The sequence below is a fragment of the Camponotus vicinus genome, unplaced genomic scaffold, assembly GCF_025532165.1.
Source record: "Camponotus vicinus isolate PSW18456_S1 unplaced genomic scaffold, iyCamVici1.0 SCAF_12, whole genome shotgun sequence".
Taxonomy (NCBI): domain Eukaryota; kingdom Metazoa; phylum Arthropoda; class Insecta; order Hymenoptera; family Formicidae; genus Camponotus; species Camponotus vicinus.
This window is the reverse complement of record NW_028141948.1, coordinates 5,442,441-5,455,370: the sequence shown is the minus strand read 5'-3', so window position 1 is coordinate 5,455,370 and position 12,930 is coordinate 5,442,441. Positions and strand designations below refer to the sequence as shown.

The window sequence follows — 12,930 nt, the reverse complement described above, 5'->3', positions numbered from 1 at the left end:
ACGTCCGACCTCCTCCCACATACATCCCTATCTTTACTGGAGTACTGGAGTATCTTTACTCCAGTAAAGATAGGGATGTATGTGGGAGGAGGTCGGACGTGTCTTTACGCCCATTAGATCAACGAGCGACAGAATCCATCCGTGGCAACGGCATTGACGCATATCCTGTGGAGAGAGCATTCACACATTTTTCAGCCTAACGAATAATTGCTAGAAAACAATATTCGCAGACTAGAAAAATATGTGAGGCGCAAGTGGCTGGATCGGGAATCGAACCCGAGTCTTTCGCTTTCCGGGCAACTGCTCTAGACCACTGAGCTATCCAGACCTCACACCTAATGCTGCTTTTTAACACAAAAAATGCCTTTAACTGCTTTGTTAAAAGGTGTGCATACACCTTGTAAAAGAAAATGTGAAGAAGTTGAAAAGGTAAATTATTAAGATAATAAAATTATTAATTACTTATTTTTATTAATTAAAATTTTTAAATATTATTAAATATATGTATATAAAAAAATAATTAGTTATTTTTATTAATTAATATAATTATATTTTATATATATAATTTTTACATTAATAATGAACTTTTTGTTTTAGACACAGAAGAAAAAATAAAAAAGAAAGAAATATTTGTCAAAGAAAAATTTCTCAAAACAACTATTTTTATATAACTATAAGAAATTAGGCTCTGTATATTAAACATAAACTTAAATTTAAACAGGCAGTAAGAGCCAAACGCGGATGGTAGTGCGTAAGTTCAACGAGAATTAAGTTTTCGTTGAAACTTATTTGTGTGCACAGGGCACAAATTTTCTTGGTACGATACCAAGCAAATTTAAAATAATTCTCAATTCGAGACAACTATTTTTGTTACTGTTATAGTCCGAAAGACTATAACTTTATTTTACTTTACCATTAATAAATTTTGTACAATTAAAATGCGATGAAATGTTCGCGAACCGCGTAAAACCGCTACCTCAGCGAATCACGCGTGAGTTCGCCGGAAACGTGAAAATGCCAACGAAGGGATTCGACTTTGAACCTTCTTCGTTTGTACGTGGACTTGATCGCCACGAAAATCTTCCATGACCATATATGGTCATGTCGCTAGGTGATCCCCTCCAAAATACCCCTACAAATGAGGTGTTAAAAACCGTTCACCGCGAGTCCGCGGCGGACAGTCGTTAATTAAAATTCAATCAATAAAGAGTGCGAATCTGGGGCTAATCGCTATTCTGTGCATCAAACGCTGAAAAAGTTTGTTAACACTCGAAATCTAAGAACGAGGCGATTAAAGCGTTGTCAACAATGAGATTTTAAGGAGACTTAAGGCGTAAGGCTTAAGAAATTGACCAATCACAGTCAAGTATTAAGAGAATACTCGACTGTGATTGGTCAATTTCTTAAGTCTTACGCCTTAAGTCTCCTTAAAATCTCATTGTAGACGCCGCATTAAGGGAAGACGATATTAAGGAGAGAAGACTTAAAAGAAACCGATTAGAATAAAATAAGTGTATATATTTGTAAAAGAACTATAATTATAATAATAAAATAATTGAAGTTTAAACGGTCCTGAGGCCTTGGTTGGTTATCCCGGCAACCTCCCACATCTCGTGCCGCACACGGCACAACATTTTGGTGGCAGCGGTGGGATTGTCGAGAAAAAAACCGCCGAAAAATCCTCCTGGACCTCTAACATCTGCAACAAAAAGAAAATATAAAATTAATAAAGTGGACGGAGCAACTGCTATATTAAAGCAGACGGACTCAAGCAGACCACTCAATATATAACGCATAAAGCCAACAAGTGATAAGGGATTACGATCAAGCAGCTGTATCTGAAAAGGAGCACCAGCGCCCAAGGACCAACGTCGATCCACGACCTTCGCCAAGGCAACGCATCGCCGACGGACAACGCATCGCCGACGGACAGCGCATCACCGACGGACAACGACCCGTATCTACTAGCAGCGTCAGCAGTCGAGCGAACCGATAATCGACCATGCGATTCACCATACTACTACTGTAAGTCGAAATTCAATTTAAATGTCGGAACCGTTAAACCGAGTTCGATTTAATAGCCCGCGATTTTTGAGCGTGTCAGCATGATTGGCAAATAGATTAGGTCTTGTAACACCGCTCCAAGTTGCGGGAGAAGCTACTCGCGATATACAAAATAACGTGCGAAGAAATTTAGAGAACCAATATTCGAGTTCCGAAGCGCGCGAACAAGACGATAACGATAATTTGGAACAGGACCGACAAAGCGTTAGTCGAATTACTGTCAGGAGAAATTATTCACCGATATCCGTTGATATTAGTCTCTTTGAGCCAAATCCCGCGAGAAATATGGATAACGAAGCCGTCGATAGAGAAATCGAACGCTTGCAAGAGCAACAGGCCGGACAAAATGCAGCCGCGAATTATGAAGACGCCGGTCGCCCGGTCGAAAGCACTAGTAATATATTATTAGCCGAACTCGTACATAGTTTTCGAGAAATGCAAGATGAAATACGAGATTTACGCGAACAAGTGCAAAACGTACATATCAATCAAGGAAACTTTAACGAGCCACGAGCAAATATAAACGATGTCCCACACGACGTGACGTACGGACGTACCGAACGCGATATTAGAAACAGACGTAGCGCAGTCCCGCACTATCTACCATTAAAAGAAGCGCGATCAATGATTCCCGAATTTGACGGATCATCGCGACAAAAACTGCAAGAATTTTTAAACGCATGTACATACGCGGTACAAAATATTAATCCCGCGGACGAAGAATCGCTGATGCAAGCAATTTTATATACTAAATTAAAAGGTAAAGCCATGCAAGACTTCGAAATGCGAAATATACAAACGTTCGAAGATTTAAAACAACAACTTGAAACGTGCTATCAAGCAAAACAAAGCACGACTCATTTGCAAATAGAGTTTAACTCGCTAAAACAAAAATCAAGCGAAACCGCACATGCATTCGGGCAACGTGTCGATATACTAGCTATGAAGTTATATGAGTCTATGGTGGAAGGAGAAGAACGACCACCTTCATTCAAACAAGCAATACAAGAAACAATTAAAAAACAAGCTCTAATAAACTTTCAAATCGGATTACGCGATGAATTAAAAATTCTCGTCCGATCACAACGATATACTTCGCTCCAAGAAGCGATAAATGGCGCGAGCGCGGAAGAGAAGCTTATCGGACCGTCTGTCACACGAGCACCCGGCTTCTCTAATAAAAATAAATTCGACGCTAAACACACGCGATCAACTCGAGATACAAACATACAGTGTTATAAATGCGGAAAATCTGGACACTACGGACGCGATTGCCGTAGCAGTAATAAATATACACTACCAAAACCGGAAAAAAATCTACGCGAATAAATACTGTAAATAAATTTTGCAAATATTGCAAAAAATCCGGACACAGCCGCGACGAGTGCTGGAATTTAAATGGACGATCAAAAAATAATATTAAAAATAATAAACAAACTAATAAAAAAATTATAAAGATAATACGCGTGAACAGAAGACTTCGCATCGACAGCGGAAAAAGAGCGCCAACTCTGCAAGCAATAGCGAAGAGGAGCAGGAAGAAACGAAGAAGCAACCGCGACCTGCCCTAGAGTATCGCGTAACGCATGTTAAAAATATGCATGCACCATCGAAGGACGAATTACTACAAGTTACACTACCCATTCGCGAAAAGGAAATAAAAGGAGAAAAAATAAACATGTTGTACGATTCCGAATCAACAATTTCCTTACTAAAATTAAAACATTTAAAGGACGAAACGTTAATATACGAGAAGAAGATAGCACTTATAGGAATAAGCGGACATAAAATATATATTATACATTAGGCAAAATGTACGCTACGATAAAAATCAACAAACATAAAATTAAACATGCATTTTATGTAATAAAAGACGATACCGCCATAGAACACGAGAGAGTTCTAGGACTAGACTTCCTTAAAAAACAAACAGCTAAATGTGATTATGAAACTAACGAAATAAAAATAAAAGACAGCACATTAAAACTCCATCCTTGCAACAAAATAATTTTAAATCCGCGTAGCGAAACAATAATAAAAGCTGCGACTCGTAATCGGATAGAGATAGTCCGAACAGAAGAAACCACACCGGGAGTATATATTGGAAGCTGTCTATTAAAACCAAAAAATTTTTCATGTCCTGTGAGCGTAATAAATACGACCGATGAAACCATCGAATTAGCAACTCCCATCGTCACATTAGAGGACATGGAAGACAAAATTAGCACTGCCGAAATAAATACAGTAAAATCAAGAACGAAGAATAAAACCAATACTCCGCGAGTCCAGCGCATTTGACAACTACTGCGAACTCAACACTTAAATAAGGAAGAGGGGCAGACACTCTTAAAAATCTGCGAAGAATTCAGCGATATATTCCATTTAGAAGGAGAACCACTGACTTGCACCGCGACGGTAGAGCATGAGATAAACACGTGCCAACACCGCGCCGGTGAACGTGAAGCCGTATCGTTTACCCGAGAAACATAAAACAGAAGTAAATAGACAAATTCAAGAAATGCTAAAGGACGAAATTATTCGAACTAGCACGAGTCAATGGAACGCACCGTTATTAGTAGTACCGAAAAAAGCAGATGCATCTGGAAAACTGAAGCTCCGAGTAGTAATAGATTTTCGGAAGCTAAATGAATTAACAATAGGCGATTCATTTACATTGCCTAACCGATATCCTAGATCAGCTGGGAAATGCGACATATTTCACCACGTTAGATTTAGCATCAGGATATCCCAATGGCTGAGAGGGATAAAAATAAAACAGCTTTTTCAACTCCCTACGGACATTACGAATTCAATCGAATGCCGTTCGGATTAAAAAATGCGCCAGCAACATTTCAACAACTGATTATTTCGGTCTTAACAGGAATACAAGGACTTAGATGCCTGGTCTATCTCGACGACATCGTAATATACGGATCGAGCTTAGAAGATCATAATAAACGTCTAAAGGAAGTACTTCAAAGACTGCGAAAAACTAATTTAAAATTGCAGCCGGATAAATGCGAATTTCTACGCAAAGAAGTAATTTATTTAGGGCATATTATTTCAGAAAACGGAATATCGCCAGACCCGTCAAAGTTAACTGCGATAAAAGAATTTCCAACGCCGAAAAAGGTAAAGGATATCCAATCCTTCATAGGACTCATTGATTAGGATCACTCATAGGATTTATTGAAAACTTTTCAAAAATAGCTAAACCGTTAACAAAATTAACAAAAAAATCAGAGAAGTTCGAATGGACAACGGAACAGCAAGCAGCATTTGAACTACTAAAGGGAAAATTAATGACTGCACCAGTGTTAAAATATCCCGACTTCACAGAAGAATTTATTGTGACCACCGATGCCTCCGACTATGCGATCGGAGCAGTGTTATCACAAGGAAAGATAGGCAACAACCGACCGATTGCTTACGCCAGCAGAATATTAACAAAGGCGGAACAAAATTATAATACCACTGAAAAAGAATTACTAGCAATCGTATGGGCCGTAAAACATTTTAGACCATACGTATATGGAACGAAATTTAAAATTGTGACCGATCACAAACCTCTAATATGGTTGTTTAACGTAAACGACCCCGGATCAAGACTAATCCAATAGAGATTAAAACTAGAGGAATACGACTATGAAATTATACATAAGGCCGGACGAGCAAACGCGAACGCCGACGCATTAAGTCGCAACGCGATATTGGGACCCTCAAATGAAAATAATAATCATGAAGTCTTAATAATAGAAGAAGAAGAAGAAGAATAAGAAGACGAAGCAAGCAGCGAACAAACAAAAACATATACAGAAGAGGAGAAAAAGCAAATACTCTCCGAATATCATGATGCACCTATAGAAGGGCATCAAGGAATAGAACGGACAATAAGAAGAATCCGACTTCAGCACAATTAGAAAGGCTTGACAAAAGACGTCGAACGATATATTGCAAGATGCGAATCTTGCCAAAAAAATAAATTATCGCGAAAAAAATTAAGTACCGTTAATCATTACGGATACGCCTAATAAACCATTTGAAAAATGCGCGTTAGACATTGTCGGACCGTTAACGATTACTACTAATGAAAATAAATATTTACTAACGTTCCAAGATAACCTAACTAAATTTGCTAAATTTAGCAAGGCAATACCACAGTATATCCAGTAGCGCAACTCCCTGTCGGCACCTTTGATGTTAGTGTTGGCCAAAATGGAGTGCGCATGCGCGAAATAAGTAAGTTGACCAGTAACGCCATCTGAACTTTTATCTCACTCACTCTTCCTTGTTTCGTTCTCTTTCTACCTCATTGCTACATACAGAATAATATAATATAATAAAAATTATGTAAAAATATAAATTATTAATGATATAATATACAAATGGTAAAGACAAATAAAAAATATGTAACGATGCATCCCGATGCATCGTTCCTAATTCCCGGCAGAACACCAGCCGAAAGCTGCCGCCCGGCAGAACACCCGCCGGGCAGAGGCAGGGGCGCGGTGCGCCCATCTTTTAATCATTCTCATTACGGCCCAGAGCCGTTAAGGGCTCGAAACGGCCGAACACCGCCGATCAGAGCCGAGGTGGCCCGAACCGCCGACCGGCGAAAACCCGCGTTCGGCGCTCAACCCGAACCCCTCCGAACGGACCCGACCGTACCGTTTCCGAAAAACCGTTCGGAAGGGGTTATACCGCCGCGCGCCGACGCGGGCAATTAGTCGGTATAAAAAGGGCACATCTCGGTGTCTAATCACCATATTCCTGATCCGCTCTAAGCAGTACGCTTCGGCAGCAATCCAGAAATCCTACCAAGCACTCATTACAGAGGACGAAAAGTGGAGCGCGCTCCGTCTTAGACGAGAGATCTCGATTCCAAAGTACAAGTGCAAACCACCTAATCCGCAGCTGGGCCATCACGGAAGGTGGAGCGCAGAGCCGCCCCGAGTCGAGTGTTCTCGACCCAGCTGCAACGCGAGTACCATCCCTCGCGACGCAATCCTATCTCGCGCACTTTGACATCGAACGCATACGCGCATTTGATTATCGCGGCCTCCGCCGCCGCACGTATCAACCGCACCGAGCGCAGAAGCGCAACCGTGTATCGCGGCCTCCGCCGCCGCGTATTTTGTTACCGAACGCATAAGCGCATCCGTTTATCGCGGCCTCCGCCGCCGCGTATTTTGTTACCGAGCGCATAAGCGCATTCATTTATCACGACATCCACCGCTGGGATTAAAGCGCACCGAGTTTAATAGACCAAACGCGGCCCTTTAAAGTGTAGCGCCGGGGAAATAATAATTCTCGGGAAAGCGCCCGTCGATTCCGAGAACCCGAGGATTCCAAGAACCTCGGGATTCCCCGCGGAAAAAGTACCGCAAAAACACGCGCTGTCTCGCACGTTGTAAACATCGAACAGGTGTTCGCGATCAAAGACCGGACTTAACATCGAAACTGCATTGGTCGCGTCATTAATCGGCCAGCTGAATTACCATACACACACACACGCACACACACACACACACACACACCCACACACGCACATTCGCATACACATACTCTGTATATTACAATAAATACGTTCATTTAACACACATCGCGTATTTTCTTTCCAACGAACCTCGCACCGACGATCTATCCGCGCAGCGAAAGAACGTCCGAAAATACGACCGTTACAAATATAAAATGTTAATTATTAATTATATATAATATTGCACATATAATATTGAATATAATATTAAAACAGATATATATAATATTAAACATAATATATTAATTAATACGCGGATGAAGCCAAAAGAAAACAAAATATAATGTAGAAAATATATTATGAGAAAATATTGATTATACATATTATATCAAGTATACAAACACATTACAAATTATATTAAACATTTATTAAACTGTTATAATTACATTATACAAAAAATGTACATATATACATAATATTTAACTGCGCGCTTAGTTTATAAAATTTAAAAAATCATAATACAATATTTATAAAATATAAACTAAATATAAACTAAAATATAACTAAATATAAATTAAAATATATTTATTATTATTATATTTTATATAATTTGAAGATATATATACTTTTTTCTCCCAACTTCTTTACCTGTCTGTACCTCAGCTACTCGATCCACCTCAGTACGAGCAAGAAAGAGCAAGAGAGCAAAAAAGAGTCGTATAATTAACAATATAATAATATAGAGAGAATACAATTGTACATGTTGTATATTATATATAAATATACCTCTTTACATAAAATGTGTTCCATTTTTTTAAATTTCCACTTTGATTATTTTCATTATTCCATTCCGGCACGAGAATTGTCGAAATCTATATAAATAAATTAAAATAAAAAAAATTATAAAAAATATTTTATGAACATACAATTAAAAGTAAACACACAATACACACAAGAGTGAATACAAAATATTATATCTATATACACACATACACACAAAAGATACATACATTAAAAGTATAGTGCACACATGTAATAAAAATGTTATGATAAATATTAGTAATGAATATACAATATTAAAAGAAAATTAAACGTATAAGAACAATTAAAAATATATATGCATATAATATATCGCTGTTACGTTAAAACAATGTAAAAATTAATCATTTGATTGTACAATGCGCCAAAGTATGAAATAAAAGAATAGAGCATTTACAAATGTAAAATATTAAGATACTTTCTATTTTTTCTTGGATTTTTTTTACATACTTTATTATGCTGTGACAATGTGTAATAAATACGCATGCGTAAAAACAATTTTATAAGAAAAATAGTAGGAAAATGTGGACATGGTGATTCAAAAAATACATTTTGCGCAAGTTGGAATAAATAACTACCAATATTTTTTTGAAAACAATTACTTTCAAAATTTTTTATAAATATTTCTTCTAATTTATGAATATATAAACAAAAGTTATTACTTGGAATATTTAAATTTCCAAACAGATTTTCTTCACTTGTATTATAGGCTCAAAAAGAACAATATAATGTTGTATTATCTAAGATAGCATTATTTTCATTTATATAAGTTATACACGCATCGCATGAATGTATTTCTGTACATTTTTTAATTAAAAATCCGCATACATATTTAAATGCATTTTCTTCTGGCAGATCCATTATAAGATAATCATGAGTTGGAATGTCTAAAACTTTATACACAGACGAGGGAATAAATTCTGTACATTTATCGATATGTGATTCATATAAATTTTTAACATCTCGTCTGCATCTGGTGCACAATTTTGAGTATCAGAATGTTGTAAAAATTTTAAACCGAAAAGTTTTTTAAAGGCACGCATAAACTGTATTGGTGTAGGATTTAAACAATTACCGCCTTGTTGCCGAATAGAGCCAAAAAAATTTTCAAGGTAATCTTGATTTAATCTACGTGTTCGAAGATATGGAAAATTATAAGATTTTAATACTTTCCACAATTGCATTACACTTTTAATTGTGATCTGCCAGCATTTAAAACATTTAACATTTACATAGGAGCCATTCTCATTAATAACTTTTATACATTTTAAGAAAGATAACATTTCTTCTAAAAATTGAATTTGTTTGTCGCTTCCGGTGAAAACTTTTCCATATTCTTTAAGATTAGCTATAGATGATGAATTTAATATATCAAATAATTTATCAAAATGATCAATTACATCTATAGTTCCAACTGCTTCAGTTGCAAGAAAACCGGAAGACATTTGCGTGCACATACCTGCAGCTACATGATTACTAAATATTTGGACGGCATATTTCACTTTCATTCTTAAAAAGTTATTTGGCTGAATATGACAATTAGATAATTTAGGAGCTGCTTTTATCTATTGCTTACTATCTCTTTCATAAAAATCTACAATATGCGTCCATGAAGCTATTTTATTATTTATATGAAAATTATGTTTATATAAATTATTGCGTGTTGCTTTTATTAGATGGGAAGTATCAAAAATATAAAATATTTTTTCTTTATCGACTAAAAATGTTGAATTTTCTGTCGAAATATCTAACTCGCGAGATAGCAACATAAAATTTGACCCCATGTCCGTCACCAAAGCATGCACTTTAGCACCAATATTTGTTAATTTAATTATTATATCAAAAATAAGATTTTTCAAAATTTTGCTCGAACATGCAGTTTCCACTAAATAAAAGCAAACGGGAACTTTCCAATTACCTGCAATGCTTCGTGCCATTATTACTAAAGCATTTTTTGCAGGTATAGGTGATTTATTATTACTCGTATCCTCAAAACCAATAATTTCATCTCGCGATACATTATAAAATAAATGAGCTTTTAAACTCATTTCATCTGCACATAATATACAATGACGTTCTATACTCGGTAATGAATTTAATTTTATAGCTACAGCATCAAATACTTTGTTATTGATGCCAGGCAAAATATTCCACGTTTCTGTAAATAATTGTAAAGAACGTATGGATGGCAACGTAAGTGATTTTTGTAATTCTTTATAATTTCGTGGACTTAAGAAATATAATGATAATGCAAATTTTTTAATTTCGGGATCATATCTTTTACCTCGTTTGCTTTTGGTTTGTGCGTCAATTTGTGCCGATAATAATTTAGCAAAATTTGTAGGCAATAACTTACAGCCTAATTCTCGTAATATTTTGTGCTCGTTGACCTCTTCTTCATTTTTTTCCCGTGTTTTTTGTTTTTCTTTTCGAAGTCGTCTAATTGTTTCTCGCAGTGTTTTATTTTGCGCTTTTAATTTCATAATTTTAGCGCGCAACTTCCTTTTCCGAGGACTGTTCTCCGACGATATTTTGATAGATACACTGCTGGATGCATCCCTGCGAAATTCCCAAATATATTAAGATTCCCAAAGATATTAAGAAAATAAAAAAGAAGATATAAAAAGAAATATAATTATGTCTCAAAAACTAATGAAAAAAAATAGCAAATATATTTTTTTTAATAAGATAAAATCTTTATCGATTTAGATTTGAAGAAATTGTAATATTACAGTAATTACAAATTGTAATCACAATAAATAATGCAATCATATAATTTCTAATAGGATAATAAAAAAGAAAAAAAATAATATTAAATAAAATGTAGTTATAAGATAAAATATATAATATATCAACATGCATACTTAATGAGCAGATCATATTTTTTTAATGTATTTCTAATATTTATTTAATACTTAATATTTTTTCATTAAATAAATATTAAAAATACATTAAAAAATTATTGTCTATGCAGTGGGTACATATAAATTTCCAGTAAACACAAAGTAACAGTAATATCATTATAATTTCCTATTTTTTTCATGTAACTGTTATGTAGGCATGTTATTTTGCAGTCACATTGCCGATTAAAGAATTATAACATTATATTGAGAAATTATAACATTATTATTGTTGCTTTGTGTTTACTGGAAACTTATACTGGAAACTTAAACTTGACTTTACTAGGATATAATTTTATAAAGTTATAAATTACATTTTCATAAAAATAGTTAATATAAATGAGAAAAGAAAAATGTATATATTTCACTAATAAATAAAAAGTTTTACTTTATCTATTTTCTTATTTAAAAAATTTTATATATTTTAAAAATTTAAAATTAAAAAAATAAAAAATTATTGCAAAATATCATTATATCTTTCTATTACAAATAATACATACAATTTGTCATTTGTTATATAATTTGTTATTAATTACCTGTTATCACTTCCTTTTTCTGGTAGCTGTTAAGCCTGGCACATACTGGTAGATGTTGATACAATACTGGTACTTGCTGATAAATTTATTTCTGCACATGTATTTCTGTAACAATAATATAAGTTGTAAGAGTTAACTTTAAAGAAAAGATTCATAAAACATATAAAAATTCTTACTTATTTATTTTTTCTTGTTCCATATTCCCTTCACCTTTTTCTTCTTTCTTTTCTATTATGTTTTTTGTTATATTTCTGTAAACAAAGTTAATATATAAAATTTGATTTATATATTATTGTTATAAAAAATTACTTACACATTATCTTCCTCTAATATCATTTTTTCATTTATTGTTGAAACAGTTGCGCGCATTGCTGTAAGTATATTTTATTATTTTATTATTTTATATATTATTTTTATTTTATATATTATCATTTATATATAATATATTTTATATATTAGCAGTTATATATTATCTCTATTATTTCATAAAACTAAACTTTAAGTAGATAATAATTTCAATTTTAAATAAAAACATACTTTTTATCAGAAATTGTCTCAAAAAATTTTGTTGGTATGGCATCTGGGTGAAGACGAGCTCTGGCCTTATTAATCCTGTACCATTTCTCTTCGAAATGCAAATGGCACAAACGACAATTTTGATAGGCATATTCTGGACCTTTTGGTTCAAGATCCAGTCTTCCACATGCCTGTATCCATTGCAACCGTCTGTACATATAAGAGATTTATTAATACAAAAGGCAACACACATATTATAATTAAAACTGTTTTATTTAAGAAATAATTGAAGCATCAATATCAAACCTATTATGCTCCTTTGGAAATCTAAAAAAATGACGTTTCTCGTTCGAATTGAACTCTTGTGTACATCCTGGCACTGCACACCATGCATTCATTTTTTGACTCATTTTATTTATTAAAAATGTTCAATGAAATATTTCTTCCTTTTCTAATTTTCCTCTTCTATATTTCCGCTGCAGCACACCTGAAAGAGAGCTAAGTGCTTCTCCTACAAGAGAATTGAAAACCTGTATATTTATACAGGTTAACTATTCTCTTTAAGGATAAAACACTTCGGTTTTCACTATAATTTGCTTTTTATTATCACTTTAACACT

At 34.4% G+C, this 12,930-nt stretch overlaps 1 protein-coding gene and 1 non-coding gene across 2 annotated transcripts; both read right to left on the bottom strand.

Annotated features, from left to right (window-relative positions):
• Positions 1-255: 255 nt before the first annotated feature.
• Positions 256-329, bottom strand: Trnas-gga (transfer RNA serine (anticodon GGA)). The gene has a single exon. It is a non-coding gene; the product is annotated as a tRNA-Ser (tRNA).
• Positions 330-9,550: 9,221 nt separating this feature from the next.
• Positions 9,551-12,721, bottom strand: LOC145962379 (uncharacterized). The gene is made up of 6 exons (XM_083083441.1): positions 12,618-12,721; positions 12,347-12,521; positions 11,842-11,900; positions 10,716-10,918; positions 10,278-10,412; positions 9,551-9,561 (listed from the first exon to the last, which is right to left on the bottom strand). The coding sequence occupies exons 1-6, from the start codon at positions 12,719-12,721 to the stop codon at positions 9,551-9,553; spliced, it is 687 nt and encodes a 228-aa protein (XP_082939567.1).
• Positions 12,722-12,930: the final 209 nt, after the last annotated feature.

Bases quoted from the DNA above. Each gene is read 5' to 3' on its own strand.
- LOC145962379 (XM_083083441.1), bottom strand. From the start codon at position 12,721: ATGAGTCAAAAAATGAATGCATGGTGTGCAGTGCCAGGATGTACACAA. The intron at 12,522-12,617 runs GTTTGATATTGA...TTATATGTACAG, and splicing joins TTTCCAAAGGAGCATAATAG to ACGGTTGCAATGGATACAGG. The intron at 10,413-10,715 runs GTAAGTTATTGC...TATTATGTGCAG, and splicing joins AATATTACGAGAATTAGGCT to ATGAAATGAGTTTAAAAGCT.